The sequence below is a fragment of the Lutjanus erythropterus genome, chromosome 15 (genome assembly GCF_056507025.1).
Source record: "Lutjanus erythropterus isolate fLutEry1 chromosome 15, fLutEry1.hap2, whole genome shotgun sequence".
Taxonomy (NCBI): domain Eukaryota; kingdom Metazoa; phylum Chordata; class Actinopteri; order Lutjaniformes; family Lutjanidae; genus Lutjanus; species Lutjanus erythropterus.
In genome coordinates this window covers 26,063,511-26,080,440 of record NC_139331.1, presented here as the reverse complement: position 1 = coordinate 26,080,440, position 16,930 = coordinate 26,063,511, and the positions used below count along the sequence as shown (strand labels likewise).

The following is a 16,930-nucleotide window of genomic DNA, read 5'->3' as shown; positions in this document are numbered from 1 at the left end:
AGGAAACGACCTTCTGTGTTCTCCTGATAACGATGCTCTCTTATCATGAGATAACAAAGCTCGTGTTCTCTAGATTTACAGCATTAAAAGTTATTTCAAGCACGACCATTCTCAGCTTCTGTGTTTTCTGTGTTTGTAGTTTTAAGAAAGATTTGAATCAAATCAGAAATGTCAGGTCATTTTTGTGCTGCAGTGTCTCTTTTTATAGTGTTTTGACTGAAAATGGAGCAGTCGGAGCAAACCAGTAAACGGTTACCTCTCCTCCTCATATTCTGCCAGCCGCTGCTGCGCCTCTTTGCACAGTTTATTCTTCTCATCGCACTCGTCCTTCAGCTCACGGATCTGCGTCTTGTAAAGGGTCTGCAGGAGGACAGATGGAGGTTTTCAATTAATTTCATATCACAGATCTGTGATGGAGTATAAACTCCTCTGCTCATATATTCCCCATTCAAGCCCCACATTTTAGACTGAATTAGATTTGCTGCTTGTCTGACAGTATTATGCTAGAAATGCTGAGTGCAAGAGCCATATCTTAACAAACATGAAAATAATAGTTTGAAGGATGTTTCTAGGTGTGATCTAAGTTTTTTCTCTCCTCCATTAATGACATAGGAACTTTTTCATCTTTGAAACAGGTGGGGAAAAAAGTTTTGTTAGGTGAAGAAAAGTTTACTTTTGTTGATCTGTGACACATTGTTTGTTGTTGTAATACTCATTTTGGCCACAAGAGGCTGAAGTGCACCACTAGCACATGCTATAAATAACATGTTTGGACCTATGTCACAGCTCTGTCTGCAATCTGGGATGCGTGGCCGTGTTGGAGGTACTGGGATGTAAACAACACAATGAATTATACACGCTGAATATTCAGTTTTCTGATTTTAGGATGTAAACCATGGAAGAGTTCAGGAAAATGTGTGGAAACTGCTAAAACTCAGAGAAGGACTTCGTCAGCAGGAAAGGGCAAAATAATTTGATAAACTAGGGTTAACAGGTGGTGAAGATAAGATAAGACTTTTAGACTTTGGAGTCTAATAGTACAACTTTTTGTGATGAAAATGCTGACCTTCTAAAACCATATAAGCAATTAAATGTACTTTTTCAGCCAAGTTATTAATCAAAGAATTCAATTGATGAAGAACTGGTTTGTTATTCTTACAAGCTTTCGACCAAACTTGAGAAAACCTGAGCAACAATAATCAGGAATAGCTGCAGGTTCTGTTGCTTTGTTTACACTCACTACCTTCAACATGGCCGACCTGTGGATCGATGACGTACCGTGAAAATACTCAACACAAGCATTCAGCGCCGATTGAAATACATTAATGTGTGCCTTGTGTTTAGAGAGCATGAAGAAATTAAAACTCGCCATGAAGAAAACATTAATGAAGAAGAAATAAAGTAAGTTAGGAAAATAAACCTGACAAGCAAACAAAGAAAGCACCTGTTTTAGAAATGAAAAAATAAATAAGGAACTTAGAAATTTCCTTTTTTTCCCACCTGTGCTTAAGTCGGAAATACATGAGAGAAAACTATTTAGATCAGACTTTGAAAATGGATCAAAAGAATTAGCTTTTTCTCACTTACCTCTAAGGAATTACATATTTGTTTAGTAAATAATTTGTTTACATAACATTTCTGTAGATGTATGAATGATGTCATAATCATACATTTTATTTGTAAAGCACTTTTCATAACATAGTTACAAAGTGCTTCACAACAACAAAATTAAAACAAAATCCAAGAAAATTGTGTTAAAATAAAAAAAGTATCCTGAACTTTATTAGTCAGGAAAGAACAGACAGTTTTTGATGCTATTTAAATGTGTGTTTTGGTCTGTTTCTTTCACTTCAGTAAACAGTTCAAAGTTATCTTGGAGACGTGCTCTTGACATCCCAGAGGTTGACTTTGAATCAGACAACACGACACCGAGTTTCAAGTGTTTCACTGTCACTACTGTTTGCAGACAATGTTCACAAAACAAGGAACATTTTTTGGTTAAAATTACCGTGAAATACTGCTCTGCCTCCAGTTGGTCCTTCAGTTCCTTCAGCTGGCCGCCCGCCTCCTGCTTCTCCCTGGAACACCACCAACAATCTGTCAATCGCCGCTGCTGGCCAAATACCCACAAAGCCAAAACACTCTCCTCAGATCAGATGTGATGAACGAGACTGTCCACAACAACTCGCCAACAGGATTACAACACACTCAGCTTCATTGTGTGTTTTTGGTCAGTATGCATTGTGCTCATTATGTTATTATGTGTGTGTGTGTGTGTGTGTTGACCTGCGTAGCTCCTGGTTCTGTTTCTCCAGGACCTGCTTCATGTCCAGCAGGTGGTTGAGCTCCTGTTTGAGCTGCTTCTCTGACGAGCGGAGCACCGACACCTGCTGGTTCTGAATCTTCAGATCGCTCTGACTCAGACTCCGCTTGTGGACCTCCTGCTCCAGACGCAGGCTCAGGTTCTTTACCTGCACAGTCACATACATGCACAGCAAGGTTATTAGAAGTAATTAAAACTACAGTAAGGTGTGAAAAAACAACAGTTCAGTTAACAAAAACTAACTGAAACGATTTTGTGCACTTACAAAATGAACTTAACTAATTAAAATGAAATAAACATAGAAACATGTCTTTAGTTTTTGTCAGTTTGGTTACATTTGTCAGCACAACAAGAATGTGGAGGTACTGGTGCATGTGTTTATTGATACTGGGATGCCAACATGATGTGTGGCTTGTATTGTGATACCTATTCTGAACTTCTTAAATCTTGCACATGACAAATACCCCCATAGTAATAAAAAAATGTAAAACTAATACTGAAACTAAACCTTTTTAAACCAAAAAACCTAAACTGAAATGAACAAATTCACTCTGGAAACTAACTGAAACTAAACTGAATTGAAAACAAACATTAGAGAGAGAAAAAAAAAAAATTAATTAAACCCTCATGAAAAATACATAACTAAAGCTCTGGGGGACATTGCAAGCTGCAGAACAAAGGGTCAGGGCTGCAAGTAATGATTCTTTTCATTTTGGGTTACTCATCTGTCTAAAAATAAGGAACAAATGGCCGCCACAAGGTCCCACAACCTGTGACTGAACATTAACTGAAAAAACTTTGCTGCACTCAGCGGTTTACGAGACGAGGGAATGTAATAAGGAAAAACTAAAAACAAACACAAAGGAGAAAGGAAAACTAAAGTTTGGCATCTTTTTTGATAAGAATTACTGATTTTCTATCCATTGATTCATTGATGAGTCAACTGATTGTTTCAGTATCATGACATCAAATAAAATCATAGTTATTTATATAGCGTGTTTGAAACAACCAGAGTTGACCAAAGTGCTAGAAAAGTAGAAAACAGGTGCAATAACAACAACAAATGGCTGATAAAAAAAAAAAAATGCAATATCAGAATATGAGCACAAATGTAACAAACTGAAGTAGAATAAAACATGTATGATTAATTGAATTTAATAAAATAAATAAATTCAACTGAAAATAAATAGCAAAAAGAGTATAAAATACTACAACCACTTAGAGCGTGCAAGAGCCTTGAAAACATGTATGTATGGAGTTTTGACTTAAAGGAGCAATCATATAAGTCCATATAGCAAGTTGGAGCCACACACTGTATAACAGAAAGGTCGAAATTCTATTTAATAGAGTCTATAGTCGAAGCACGTTGTTTCCCCCTCCGCCCCAGACTCAAGGAAGCTCAGGCAGGCTGCAGGAACGCTGCAGGAGCGTAAGATGAGCGTAACATTGTAATATGACAATAACAAGAGACGACGAGTCCTACACTGTAAGTTGATCAGTTGTTTATAACTGTCAGTTGTCTTCAAATGTAAAGCTAAGCTTGTTATCCTGAAAATAAAAGTCCACTGATCTGATAATACACACTCTGGAGTTTGAGTTCAGTGACTGCCTGTCAGACTCTGTTAATATGTTGCTCAGTTTAACCGTTATAAACATCTGCTGCTTCTCAAAGATTATTGATGATTTCTTACGACTCAAAAACGGACACTTATCTCATTCGGCAAACATTCAGCATTACTTTGAACTCTAATTTATGTGAAACTGGCAAACAAAAACACAAGTTATGGGCCGTAATACAAATTTCAAAGGACACTGTGGCCGCAGTGAGTATTTCAAGTTAACATGTTTCCTTAATCTCTGATGATATATTATGGTCATTTTATGATCTCTTACAGTGAGTATATTACAGATTTCTTCTTTAGACGTGTAATGGGGGGGACAATTTGAGTGAAAGCAGAAGAGCAGCATCACCTCCTCAGAGAGTTTCTCCTTTTGTGCCTGCAGCTCGTCCAGTTTGTGCTTCGCCTGCTTGTAGTCACAGTCCAGCATGGAGTGGTCCTTCTCCAGCTGCAGCAGCTTCCCCTCCACCTGCAGCTTCAAGTTGCGCTCCTCCTGCAGGGTGCACTCCATCTCTGGACCAAACAAAACAACCCGGGAAAGACATCAGGAGCGTGATCGAAGCTGCAACAGCGGTATTGACATAATAATTTTTGCCTTGGAGGTTGGAGCAGCAGATAAATGGCCGTGCACAAAGACAATCAGAGCAAAGGACTGTATCTGAAGGCCAGACTGTTATAGTTCTCTGTCACATCTCTGGACACACACCAGATCTATTTGCAAATGCAGTTTGACCAAGGTCGACTCCATCAAGCAGCCCCTCATCTTTCTCAAGTGATGTTTTATTTCTCCTTCGGCTTGCCTGAATAACTGCAGCTGCCTTTCATCATAATACTTCTTTGTTTATTATCTCAGTATCCCTGTTGAATGAGCTGTGTAAAATACAGTTTAAACTACCGACCAAACCCTGATGCTTTCATCCATCCTGCGGTCGTCTTTCACCCCCGTTTCCTCCCACTCGCTCACCCTTTAAGGCCTCAGACTTTGCCTCCTCGATGGACTGGTTGATATTGTTTTTGTCTGCGAGTTTGGCTTTTGTGGCCTTGTGTTCGGCCTCCTCCTGCTCCAGACTCTGCTGGAGCGACCTCAGCTTGAACGTCAGGTCGATCTCTTGGTTGCTTTTCTCCTATAGAATCAAAGGGGATAATAGGTTTATAGTGGCTTTCATTTCATCAGAATGTTTTGTATTGATTTAACTTATTTCACAGAAACAGCCAAAGGTGAGCTTTCAAAATGCTGTACAACAATATCCACATGATTTAGAAATGTCAAACTGAAGTTTACAGGAGGAATAATCTGTAACTCTGAGTTCACACTGGAAATTAGTGATTAGAAACAGACAACCAACCTTCTCGAGGTCGTTGAGCTTCTCTTGCAGCTGCTTCTTTTCAGCCTGGGCCTTGGAGAGAGATGACTTCACCTCTTTCACCTCCTCCTCCAGGCCAGAGATACGTCCTAAGGTGGAGTGATGGGAATAAGGAAAACAAAATAATAACAAAGACATTATAGAAAGAATATAAGATGACTTTCAGACTGGGTTTCATCGAGCAAAACCGAGTTTAAAGATGATTAAATCCAGGTTTAAAATTTCTGTGCCGAATTCGCACAAAATCAAGTTTAGTGATTTAAAACAAAATTAATCAGCCTAATCAATACAAATAAATAAATAAATAAATAAATAAACTGAAGTGCTGTTATGCCTTTAAAAGTTTAAAACAAAAGGGAAGCTATTAACTTTCAGCATGCAGTAAGAAAAGTTATGTTCTTTGCTAGCTAGCTAAAAAGTAAAATAAGCTAGATTGTTTTCTAGCTCGCCAACAAAGTTATAAAAACGTCACGGTGTTTGTAATCTGGCTAAAAGTGAAAAAAAGTTACATTGGTTGCTAGCTAGCTAAAAATTGGTTAGCCTAGTTAGCCTACTTGTGAGGGCTAAGCAGAGAATTATATTGCTCAACCTCCTTAACTTAATACTGGATCACAGTTTAAATGAAAATTTTTAAGTTTTGGTGCAAGAGAATTAAATCTAATGTAAAAGGTTGATAGAGAGATTTAAATTTAATCTTCCTTAATTTTAAGCTAGTTTTGAGGTTTGGTGCAACACAATGTAAAGTTAAGCCACTATTTAATCAGGTATAAAAATAACCCTTGTTGGTGCAACCCAGTCTTAAAGCAGTAAATGCAAAAACTATTTAAAAATGCACCTGAATCATACATGATCCTAGGTGAGACATGACATAATGCTCCTGCACATATCTGGACACATAACAACTCACTTAATGTTTATTTTCCCTCTTAGAAACTCCACCCACATGGAGAGTTTTACTAAGGAAAAAAAAGCATGAGGCATCACAGCAAACAGGCAGCGCCGTTGTTTTCAATGTGTCCCCTCTGACCTCAGTGACTACATGGCCTCTGTGCGTGGACCGAGCACGTTCAAGTTTCCAAACAGCGTCTCACAAGAGGCGCTGGCTCCGCTCCGCCTTTGGCCTCCACAGCCTCTTGCTTCACTCTCAGCAGCCTTTTGAACAGATGTTTCCACCTATGATCTGATATTTCCCAAAGACTGGTCCAAAACAACGATTCACATCTAATACCCCGTCCAGCCTCCCGCTCCGAGTTGTGTAATGCGTTTTTCCTGCTACTGAGGACATGTTTACTGCAGTAGCTTTGAATGAGCGCATGAAGATCATAGTTTGATTACCTGCAGTCGCAGCACTAAATTAACCTTTTCCTCTGGTAGATTTGCTAACCTTATAACATTTTAATACACACATTAAAGTTTGAATATAAAAGGCTTGTAAATAATGGCTGGCTGGTGATTATCGTTGGAAAATTTAACAGCCAAATCTTAATGGCATTTTCATCTGTTTTTTGTTAATTTTCAACCACTGTGTGCAGGCGATATGATGAAACACATAAAATAAAACTGTTACTGTTGTCGAACGGCAGCTACTGCGGCTACAGCTGACAGCTATGGTATAATGTTTAGTACTTGGCTAAAATACTAAGGTGCTGTAATGACTCCTTTATTGTCTGTTATATGACAATGTTTCTGCAAACATTAGCTGCCATAAAAAGCTACCATGTATGTACCATCGAAGAGAGAGATTTAATCTTTCAAAAGTCACTGCCTCACGTCACGGAGGAGAGAGAATTCAGTGCTCTTCATGTGGACGTTAAATCAGTGTTGATGGTAAATACAGTCAATTGAATAAATTCCTTAGCACTGTTATAACGACTGAGAAAACAGCTGCTGTAAATTCTGTTGTTCTTCCTGCATCGAAGCCGGGTCGGGCGCGCTTTGGCCCCACTCCAGCGATGGTCCAACTATGGCGCGACTTGGCAACAGCTCAGCGCCTTTTAAACTGGTAATATAAATGCAAATCAGCGAGGCGTGGTTTGACTCGGCGCAGTCAAAAGTTTAAATGTTAACTAATTTAATTACCGTTCAAGTTAGCAGAGGGCTAACCTGGATGCTAGCAGCTCAGCCAGCGGTTGAGTCTTTACTTCCTTTGCTGTATGTGCTGCACAATGTGGAAGATCTGACATGAAATTCGGCTTCATGCTTCACTGAGCAGCTCTCATAGGAATAAACGGAGGCCTTCAATACTGTATACAATTCTCCTAAATACATGCATGATTTTGGCCAACAAAGTGACTATAGTGGGGATTCACAGCAACATGGGTGTCGGAAGCTGGCATGTAATGAATCCTGGTGCATGTAGGCACTGCTGGCACAGCTCTGCAGCAGGAGAATTCAGATTTTTCAGTATATCACACACTGAGGAATTTATTGCTTTAATGGTTCTTGACCCAGTAACATTTCAAAATGTTTGTCTCTCAGATACTCTGTGTTGCCCAATGCATGCTCCTTTGTTATTTTTGCTGCTATTGTTTATTGCTCCGCCTGTCTGTTTTGCTATTTGTTGCTTGCCTGTTTGTTTTCTGTTGCAGCATTGCTTGTTTGTTTTGTTTTGTTTTGTTGCCTTTTTGCTTTTGCTGTTAGTTGCTGTGCTTGTGCTTTGTTTCTGCATATGTATGCTACTATGTTTTTTAACTTTTAGTACCCCCTTTCCTCAAGAGGCTCTTACCTTTTGCCAGGCTGTCATTGTAAATAAGAATTTGTTCTCAATGATTTGTCTGGTTAAATAAAAGTAAAATGAATATATATTAAAAAAAATGACTGCATCTACCATCATCACTGACTGGACATCCACATGGAAAGTGCCAAAGTACTATGAACCGCTTGTGTAGTGAATGTCAATACTTCTTAATGTCAAAGTGTAACAGGCAGCCACGTCTCACCCTGCAGGTCAGTAATAGTTTCTGTCCTGAGGTTGCGATCTCGTCTCTCCTCCTCCAGCTCCGCCTGCAGCCCCATCAGCTGCTTCTCCAGCTCCATCTTGCCGTTTTCCAGCTGGCTGCACTTTTCCTGCATCTCCCTGAGGCTGACCTCCAGGCTCTGAGCCTGTTTCTGCGCCTCAGCTTGACTCTTCTTCAGCCGCGCTGCCGCCTCCTGCTCAGCCTGAAGCACGGCGTTGGCCTCTTCGAGCTGCAGAGGAGAAACGGACGGCGTGAAACTTTTCCCTGCAGGCTAAAATGGGTCAGTGCAACAGCGGAATTAAAGGGATTTAATGAGGGAAAAGAAGAAGACGGATGGAAACAGCCAGAAAGTTGCATGTTTGATTTACAATACATGTTTAAACGTTTATAAAACAGTGAAGCATGATTAAAAAATTATCAATATAAGAGAGACAAAGCTATGTAAAGCTTTACTTGTTTCTGCAGCTGGATGTTCTTCTCATTGGAGATCTGGGAATTCTGGTTTCTCTTCCGAAGATCCTCCAGCTGGTCCCTCAGGTTGTTCACTTATGAGTAAATACGGACAAATAAAAGAGTTAATACAGTATCTTATATAACACATTGGCGAAAGTGTGATCCACCCACTGATAACAAACATATACATCCATACAGTGATATATACTGTGATATAAACAGTGGGATGCAGAGCTGCCAGGTATCCTTGTGATTTATTACAATGTTTTAATGAGTTTAACGGTTAGTCTGTTAGAAATCAGGATTGGGAAGGTACACACAATTATTAAGTGTCACAATAATAAAGTAATGTAACTTGAATACTTTCCATTACTTCTGGATTACCACAATACTACTATAATGCTTTATGGCTTATTAATAGTTTGTCCTATTCCTTCCTTTGTGCATGAACGCATGTTTAGATTAATTACGGTAATTACGTCCATTTAAATGTAATTTGTTAAGAATGCTAAAAACACTTGACACTCAAACAACAAGTAGACTGACACAAACGTATTCTAACTCTTCTGTTTTCATTCACACACCATCCTGGTCACCAGTATCAACACTGACAGACTCAAAATATGTCCCATTAGTAGCACTAGGCCTCATAGTACTGACAGGTGATGCTGATATTAGGGGTCAGTCTATCTAGCTAACGTTAATGGTTGGTCTGTGTAGCTAATGTTAGTTGTTCATCAGTTTAGCTACTGTTAGCTGTTGTTCTGTGGAGCTAATGTTAGCGGTCAGTCTGTGACACTAATGTTAGCAGTTGTCACTTGAAGCTAAAACATTATAGTGGGCTAATGTGTAGCTAATGTTAGCAGCTGATCTATGTAGCTAATGTTAGCTTTTGTTCTGGGTAGCGAAATTAGTGGTTGGTCTCTGTAGCTAACATTAATGAGTGTTCTGTGTAGCTAGCATTAGCCGTTAGTCTGTGTAGCTACGATCAGCAGTTGGTCAGTGTGGCTAACAGTAAATGTTGGTCTGTGTAGCTAATATGAGCAGTTGGTCTAACGTTGCTAATGTTAGCGGCTGATTTGTGCAGTTAACATTAGCGGTTGATCTGTGTAACTAATGTTAGTTGTTAATCTGTGTTGCTAACATTAGTTGTTGGTCTGTGTAGCTAACGTTAGCGGTTGTTCCAATCCGGTTTCTGAGACCAGAGTGATGTTGTGAGACTTGTCCAGTGTTATGTGTGAACACTGCACATGGTATCATTCTTTATTTAAAATGTATTTTAAAATTGTAATCCTGCTAATAATCTATCAACCCAATCTATCAATTTTTACCAAATGGATCTGATTACATCTTTTCTTTCTTTCTGTACCTGTAATAGAATACTGTTACCTTTTTTTGTATCCTAATTACATAATTCTGTTACATAAAATCTGTTACTCCTCAAGCCTGTTAGAAATGCATTTTTTTTTTTTTATCTTATTCAGGAGTTTCACGTCCAGTGTTATATTGTTATATTGTTACAGAGGATAACTCCCAGGTGCTCACATTCATTCTCCAGGCCTCGTTTTCTGTCAGCTTCAATCTCCACCTTGCGCAGGTTCTCGGCGCTCTGGTGCTGCAGCAAAGCTCGCTCTCTCTCCAGCTGCCTTAGTGAGGCCTCGACTTTCTGCCTGCTGCTCATCTGTTCAGACAGGAAATCACAAGCAATGTGAGTGGAATGATTTCCATTCAACTTTATCGTATCAGGTACGTGGTTGAAATCCATCCATCCTTACCTCCTTGTCTAATTCTTTGACCAGCTTGTCTAAACGGTTGGTGGCATTTCTGGGGGAAAAAGGACAGTTTTATTGCAGATTTCTTCCACAAATCTTTCAAATAAGAGGCGCCTGCCTCTTTCCTGATGGAACATGTTGGAAGACAACATGTCCCTGTTTATTTCAGCAAGACAAGGCCAAGACACATTCTTCTCGTGTTACAACAGTCTGACTTCAGAGTTCAGGTACTAAACTGTCTTGCCCACAGTCCAGACCTGCCGCCGACTGAAAACGTGTGGTGCATGAGGCTCAAAATACAACAACAGATCCTCAGGCACCTGAAGTTGAATATCAAGCAAAGATAGCAAAGAATTTCATTTTCAAAACTTCAACAATTAGTGTCCTCAGTTCCCAAATGCTTACTGAGTGTTGTTAAATAAAAAGTGGCAAACATGCCCCTGTCCCAACTTTTTGGAACATGTTGCAGGGCAACATTGTATATTTACAAAAAACAACAAAGTTTATCAGTTTGAACATTAAATATCTTGTCATTACGCTGCATTCAATAGAATATAAGTAAAAAAGTATTTGCAAGTCATTGCATTCTGTTTTTATTTAGTCCCAACTTTTTTGGAACCTGGGTTGTCACATCTGCGATTATCAGAGACTTCAGCTTTGTAGGATGGGTTGCCACTTCCTGTTGTGTAAAGCAATCAATCTTCAAGTGATTGCCTATTTTGCTAAATATGCAAATGTGTCAAAATGAATGCGGTAATGATCAGTATAAACAGGTCACATGTGCGACCATGATTGATGATTTAGGTCTCTTTTAAGGACTTTTTAAGGATATTATGGATGGTAGTTAATTCTCTAAATGCTGCAAATGTGTGCTGACAAATATTGTTAATAAACTGTTGGGGCTATTCACCTACGCAGTTTTATACAAAGTGGTGAACGTCGCCCCATCCATGCTTGTGAGGAACACCAAATCACGACACTATCACCTGGTATTGATTATGGATTTGCAAATCATTGCATTCTCTTTTTTGGGATCACAGTTGTAGGAAGGGGAGGTGAACAAAGTTTGTAAAATAAATATTAACATATCTTAAATGTCAGGAACATTTAAATGTCACTAATGCTGCCCAGTTGTGTGCGTTATTTGTCAAGTCGTACTTGCACTTGTGTTCCAGCTCTTCTTTGGCCTGCATCTCATGGTCGAGGTTCTCCTTCAGCTGATGAAGCTTTTTCTGCAGCTGCTCAGACGGACAAACAGACAGAAATAAGATAAGAGCACTTTTATCTAATGGTCATTTTCATCTTCTATTTTATGTCTTTCATCTCTCCTCTGTTAGCATAATATTAAGACCACACACACACACACACACACAAACACCTACCTCTTTATTACCGTCCGAGCAATACTCCTTATCCTCAGAGTTTTCTTTACTGTCCTCTGAATCCACCTCCAAACAACCTTTGTTATTTACCTTCAGCAGCCTGAGAGATAAAGGAGGGACAGAAGACAGCCATGAATGTCTGTAACTGGGTTTACCTGTGGTAACACTTCCTTTTTTATTAGACTGTCAAAGGGTTGCAGAATTTTTATATTTTGCTGCATCACTTGGGATGCATAATCTCAAAAACCTGAAACCAATGCGCTGTGGAAAAAAGCAATAAGGTCTGAAGATCTTTCTCACATCTGGATGGGTTTACCTTTGGAGCAACCCAAAGGATGCCGCCAACCCACACTGTCTGTTGCCAACCATGAACCATGAATGGTGGGCAAGAAACTATCTCTGGGAATCATTACATGACTCTGCCACATGGCTGCATAATGACCGAGGAATCTGAAGCCATTTTACGATCATTTTAAGACCAGTTATGCCCTTTAGTGTTCTGAGTCTGTTCTCTTATGGTGTTCATATGTTTTAAAAATGAAAATGCATCCATACTGTACAATACCATTTCAATACCTTTTCTTTCTCGTGTTGTTTTTTTTTTTTTTTTGATGTACTGTATGTTTTCAAGCCCATGAAATGTCTTTTATGTGAAACTGCATGTGCTGTCGACTTGATCTGGAAAGAAAAGCTCTAGTATCTCAATGGGACCATCTCGGCTAAACAAACCTTAAGTTAATCTTCATAAGAGTAGATTAAACTTCATAATTAAACTTTTAAAGATGCAATATGTAACCATTGCAAGTCAGACTTGAGGAAGCTCAGGCAGGCTGCAGGAACACCGCAGGAGCGTAAGACGATAACAACTGATGATGAGTCCTACACTGTAAGCTGATCAGCTGTTTATAACTGTCAACTGTCTGTCAATGTAAAGTTACGCCCTTTATCCTGGAAACAAGAGCTTCACTGCTCTGAAAACACACACTCTGTGAGTTCGGTGACCGCCTGCCAGACTCTGTTAACATATTCCTCAATTTAACTGTTACAAACAACTACTCCTTTTAAAAGATGTTTAATGATTCCTAACAACTCATAAACAAACACTTACTCATTCGGCGAACATTCAGCACTACCTTGAGGTCTAATTTACGTGAAACAGGCAAACACATGAAATTTCAAACTCGGACACAGCAGCTGCAGCACCGTTGTCAGAGAAGCAAGTATTTCAACTTATCACGTTTCCTTCATCTCTGATGACATATCACAGTCATTTTATGGTTTATTACAGTAAATATTTTACAGAATTCTCCTTTAAGAAGTGCCAAATCATATATATGACATTTCGAGGCATTTTTTTTAACACTTGTGCACTGGATTGATAATAATTTCCTGACTTAAATGGCATCGCTTTGTTAGATTATTGTAAAAAGGTAACAACAAGTTGAGCCTAAAAAGTAAAAACATTCCTTGAGGTTACATTATTGCTGATTAAAGTGCTATTTGATCACAAATCTGACGCAGGTGTTGTTTTTTTCTTACTACTTCTCCTACCTAATCGAGACCAGGGCTTCAAAAACCAGACTTCAGCGTGAGCAAAGAGGGCATTTAAAGGGGCTGTCAGAACAAGGCAGCAGTGTGGAGCTCGAACAGGCATACAGTGTCTGACTGGTGTACGACTGTATTAAAGGTATGGGTGTGAAGCTGTCTTTTGCATTTTAGGCACAGCGCTGTCCCTTAAACCTGCTTCCTGAGTCTAGAGGCCCTTATAAAAGCTTCCACATACGAGAGCGACATTTTGTTCCAGTGAAAAGCTGCTCAAAATGCCAAAAAGTACATTAACGAAAGTATAAGGTCAGCAGCACTTTTCCAGACAAAACAGTAAAATACTCAGAGAAAATGTCAGAATAAAGCACTCACTGGTCCTCCTTGAAGTAAGTGAAGCCGACAAACGGTAGCTGGTTGCCCACAAAGGCTCTGGGTGGAGGAAAGGTCTCAGCATCTCCTTTATCATCCTCTATGTCGTCAAAGTTGCTGGTGTCTATGTCACCGTTCAGCTCGGGCACAACTGGAGCCACAGCTGGAGGACAGAAACAGAGAGAGAGTCATGGAGCAAAAAGTTTGAGAGGAGGAGGAGGAGGAGGAGGAGGAGGAGGAGGTGCAAACCACGATGGGGTTGAGGAAAGAGAGTGACGATGATGTTTTACATAAACTGAGGACATTAAAAGGTTCAAACCTGGTGCTACAGGAAGGCCAACACGGATATTTTCAACATTACCAATAAATCTGCAGATAATTTCCACGATTAATCATTTAGTGTGGGTTGCGCCAACAAGGACTTTAAACTTTAAACTACCATAAAATTAAGAAAGGTTACATATAAGCCTCTCTTTAAACCTCAGTTTTGTTTTTACTCTGTTGCACTGATCCAGCATTAAATTTAAACTTTAACTCCTGGAGGTTTAAATATTAAAACTGCTGCCATTAGTTTTAGTTTCATCATGAGTAGGCTAACTACCTTTTGTTTACTTTTCAGCTAGCTAGCAAAATATGTAATGATTTTCTTCGCTCTTTTGTAGGTTACTTACTAGTCCCGACAGCACTCACATTTATTACATATTTATTTATTTATATATTCTAATTTGGATACAAACGCATCGCCAAATTGATTAAACTCTTAATTTCAGTTTAAATCACTAAATCATTACTCATTTTAAACCTTGTTTTGCTAAACTCTGATTAGAACTAACTAATCTTAGATTAGATTAATCTTTGTTGGTGCAACACAGACTTAGTCTATAAAATGTCAACATATTATAAAAAATGCTTATCACAGTTTTCCTTCTTTTGTCCAACCATTAGTCCAAAACAAGCAAATTCTCACATTTAACAAAAGAACAAACAAGCAAATTCTGTTTTCAGGTTGTTTGTCTGTCTGTGTGTAAGTCTGTACATCCGTCCCTCCCATTCTTCTGAACATGATATTCTCATGAATGCCTGGACAGAATTTCTTTAAACTTGGCACAAATGTCAATTCGGACTCATGGATGAACTGATTAGATCTTGGAATTCAGAGGGCAAAGGTCAAGATGACTGCGAGCTCATATCCGTCCTTTCTTGTGAAGGCGATACATCAATAATGTATTGACATCCACCTGGACTCAAGGATGAACTGATTAGATTTTGTAGGTCAAAGGTCAAAGGTTACTGACCTCATAGAAACAGGTTTTCGGACAACTCAAGAATTCATATGATAATATGAAAAAAATTCCACACATCTAATAACAAATCTAATAGGATAAAACGATGATGGTGAAATGATGACATTTTATATCCAAAAGGTCAAAGGTCAACTTCATTATGACATCATCATGTTGGACTCACACATGTATAGTGATAACATCCATTTTCCCACAATTAATCTTTTATGAAATTCCTTTCATTAAAGTCCTCACTACATACAGTATATTATATGAGTCTGGACTGACATGGATGTAAACTACAATTTGATTGGTTGGCACAAGCGTTTGACACATGCTCTTTTAAAGCGCCTCAAATTGCCTTGTGTCTGAATGGTGCTATATAAATAAACTTGCCTTGCCAGTGAGGTGGTAATTCTAGTTTAATATACAATAGTGCCACATAAACTGAGCTTTATAGTGAAAGACCAGATTTATTTGTCACGATTGAAGGCTCCATATTGCAGGAAATGGCACTTTCAGGTGTTAATTAAATGAAAATTTTCCTGCCACACTAATCCTGCACCCCACAACTTTTAACTATAACTGAGCACCCATGGCTTCAGGTATTTAAATTTAAAACTACATCTTCAAGAAACTCTTAAATGTTTTCAGGAGCAAACTGTGGTAACTTTGGCATTGCCTGCAGCAGGAGTAAGTAAGTTCTCTGCAGGTTGGCGTGAGGCTGACACCACTCCTTTTTCCGCACAGTGCTCGCTTTGTGCCCCACACACAGTGCCTTTCACCAGCAGCGAAGCCTAAACTTCGCTCTCCTCGCAGCAGCAGCAGCCGTGCTTTAAATGTCTGCACAACAGGCAGACAAAAATGTGTCAAAGGGCCAATCAGATAAAACTAAGCTAGTGCTTTAGCCTATAAATAGTTCCTAATTGAGAAAAAAAGCAGCCATTATGGATTGAGTTCCTCAGACCAGTGCAATTCTGGCTCTGAGCAAAGAGCTCATTACTGTTAGGTCAAGACGCAGCCCTCAGCGTGACAAATGTGACTCTGAGCTGGTGGAGAAAATACAGGGAGAGATCAAGCACAAGAATGAAACAAATGAGGGGAGAAAAAAAAAAAAAGAGCCAAAATGTGGTGAGACAGAAAGAGACACGGGCCGCTCCATGGAGGCCCTTGTGGCACGACTTCCCAGAATGCTCTCTGATAGCGGGAGGCTAATGACAGGCAGCCGTGGCCACAGTGAGAGTGAGAGAGCGGGAGCAGCCCTCCAAACTGGGGCGCCCCTCTCATTAGGCCAGTCCACGCAGGCCGCACAGCCTGCCCCGCCCGCCGCTACGGGGGGGCGCCGCCTCCCGTCGCATCCATCCATTCATTCATCTCTCCATCTGTGCTGCCCTTTTCCTTTTCCCTCAACCATCCCGAAGCTTAATAATCTGGATAAACATGAAGAAAACCGGGAGAGCCGAAACAGAAAATCTCCTGAGTCATGACCGCACACAATTAACACAGAGTAAAGACGGAGTAAAGACATCCTCAAACAGACAGAGGTGGGAGGTCACTAAGTACAAATACTTCATTACTGTACTTCTCTCTACTTTGACTGTTTTTCTGACAACTTTTTACTTTTACTTCCTTCATTTGAACACTTTCTACTCCTTACATTTTCAAAACAGGCTTGTTACTTCGGTTTTAATGCATTTGCGGGGAATTATAAATTGTTATTTTGTGTCATTGTGCACCACCTTCCCACCATCAAGACTGATTTAAGCTTAAATGGATGGAACAATAACATAGAATAAATGATTTCTTGGAGTATTTATCACTGCATATCATGCAAGACAGAGTAACAAAACAAAAACAAGACAA

The 16,930-nt window shown here is 39.5% G+C and overlaps 1 protein-coding gene across 7 annotated transcripts in view; it reads right to left on the bottom strand.

Annotated features, from left to right (window-relative positions):
• Positions 1 to 16,930, bottom strand: part of LOC146314515 (rho-associated protein kinase 2-like) — a 59,739-nt gene that overhangs the window by 15,277 nt on the left and 27,532 nt on the right. For all 7 annotated transcript variants that reach the window (XR_014771952.1, XR_014771953.1, XR_014771954.1 and 4 more), the window contains exons 9-21: positions 13,788 to 13,947; positions 11,871 to 11,970; positions 11,647 to 11,726; positions 10,492 to 10,540; positions 10,262 to 10,397; positions 8,717 to 8,808; positions 8,246 to 8,492; positions 5,289 to 5,395; positions 4,907 to 5,066; positions 4,295 to 4,455; positions 2,287 to 2,471; positions 2,009 to 2,078; positions 257 to 360 (exon numbers count right to left, since the gene is read on the bottom strand). Coding sequence is in view for 4 of the 7 variants with exons in the window: in XM_084738060.1 (XP_084594186.1) it covers positions 257 to 360; positions 2,009 to 2,078; positions 2,287 to 2,471; positions 4,295 to 4,455; positions 4,907 to 5,066; positions 5,289 to 5,395; positions 8,246 to 8,492; positions 8,717 to 8,808; positions 10,262 to 10,397; positions 10,492 to 10,540; positions 11,647 to 11,726; positions 11,871 to 11,970; positions 13,788 to 13,947 (1,651 nt within the window). In the remaining 3 variants the exon portion in view is untranslated. The remainder of the gene's footprint in view (positions 1 to 256; positions 361 to 2,008; positions 2,079 to 2,286; positions 2,472 to 4,294; positions 4,456 to 4,906; positions 5,067 to 5,288; positions 5,396 to 8,245; positions 8,493 to 8,716; positions 8,809 to 10,261; positions 10,398 to 10,491; positions 10,541 to 11,646; positions 11,727 to 11,870; positions 11,971 to 13,787; positions 13,948 to 16,930) is intronic.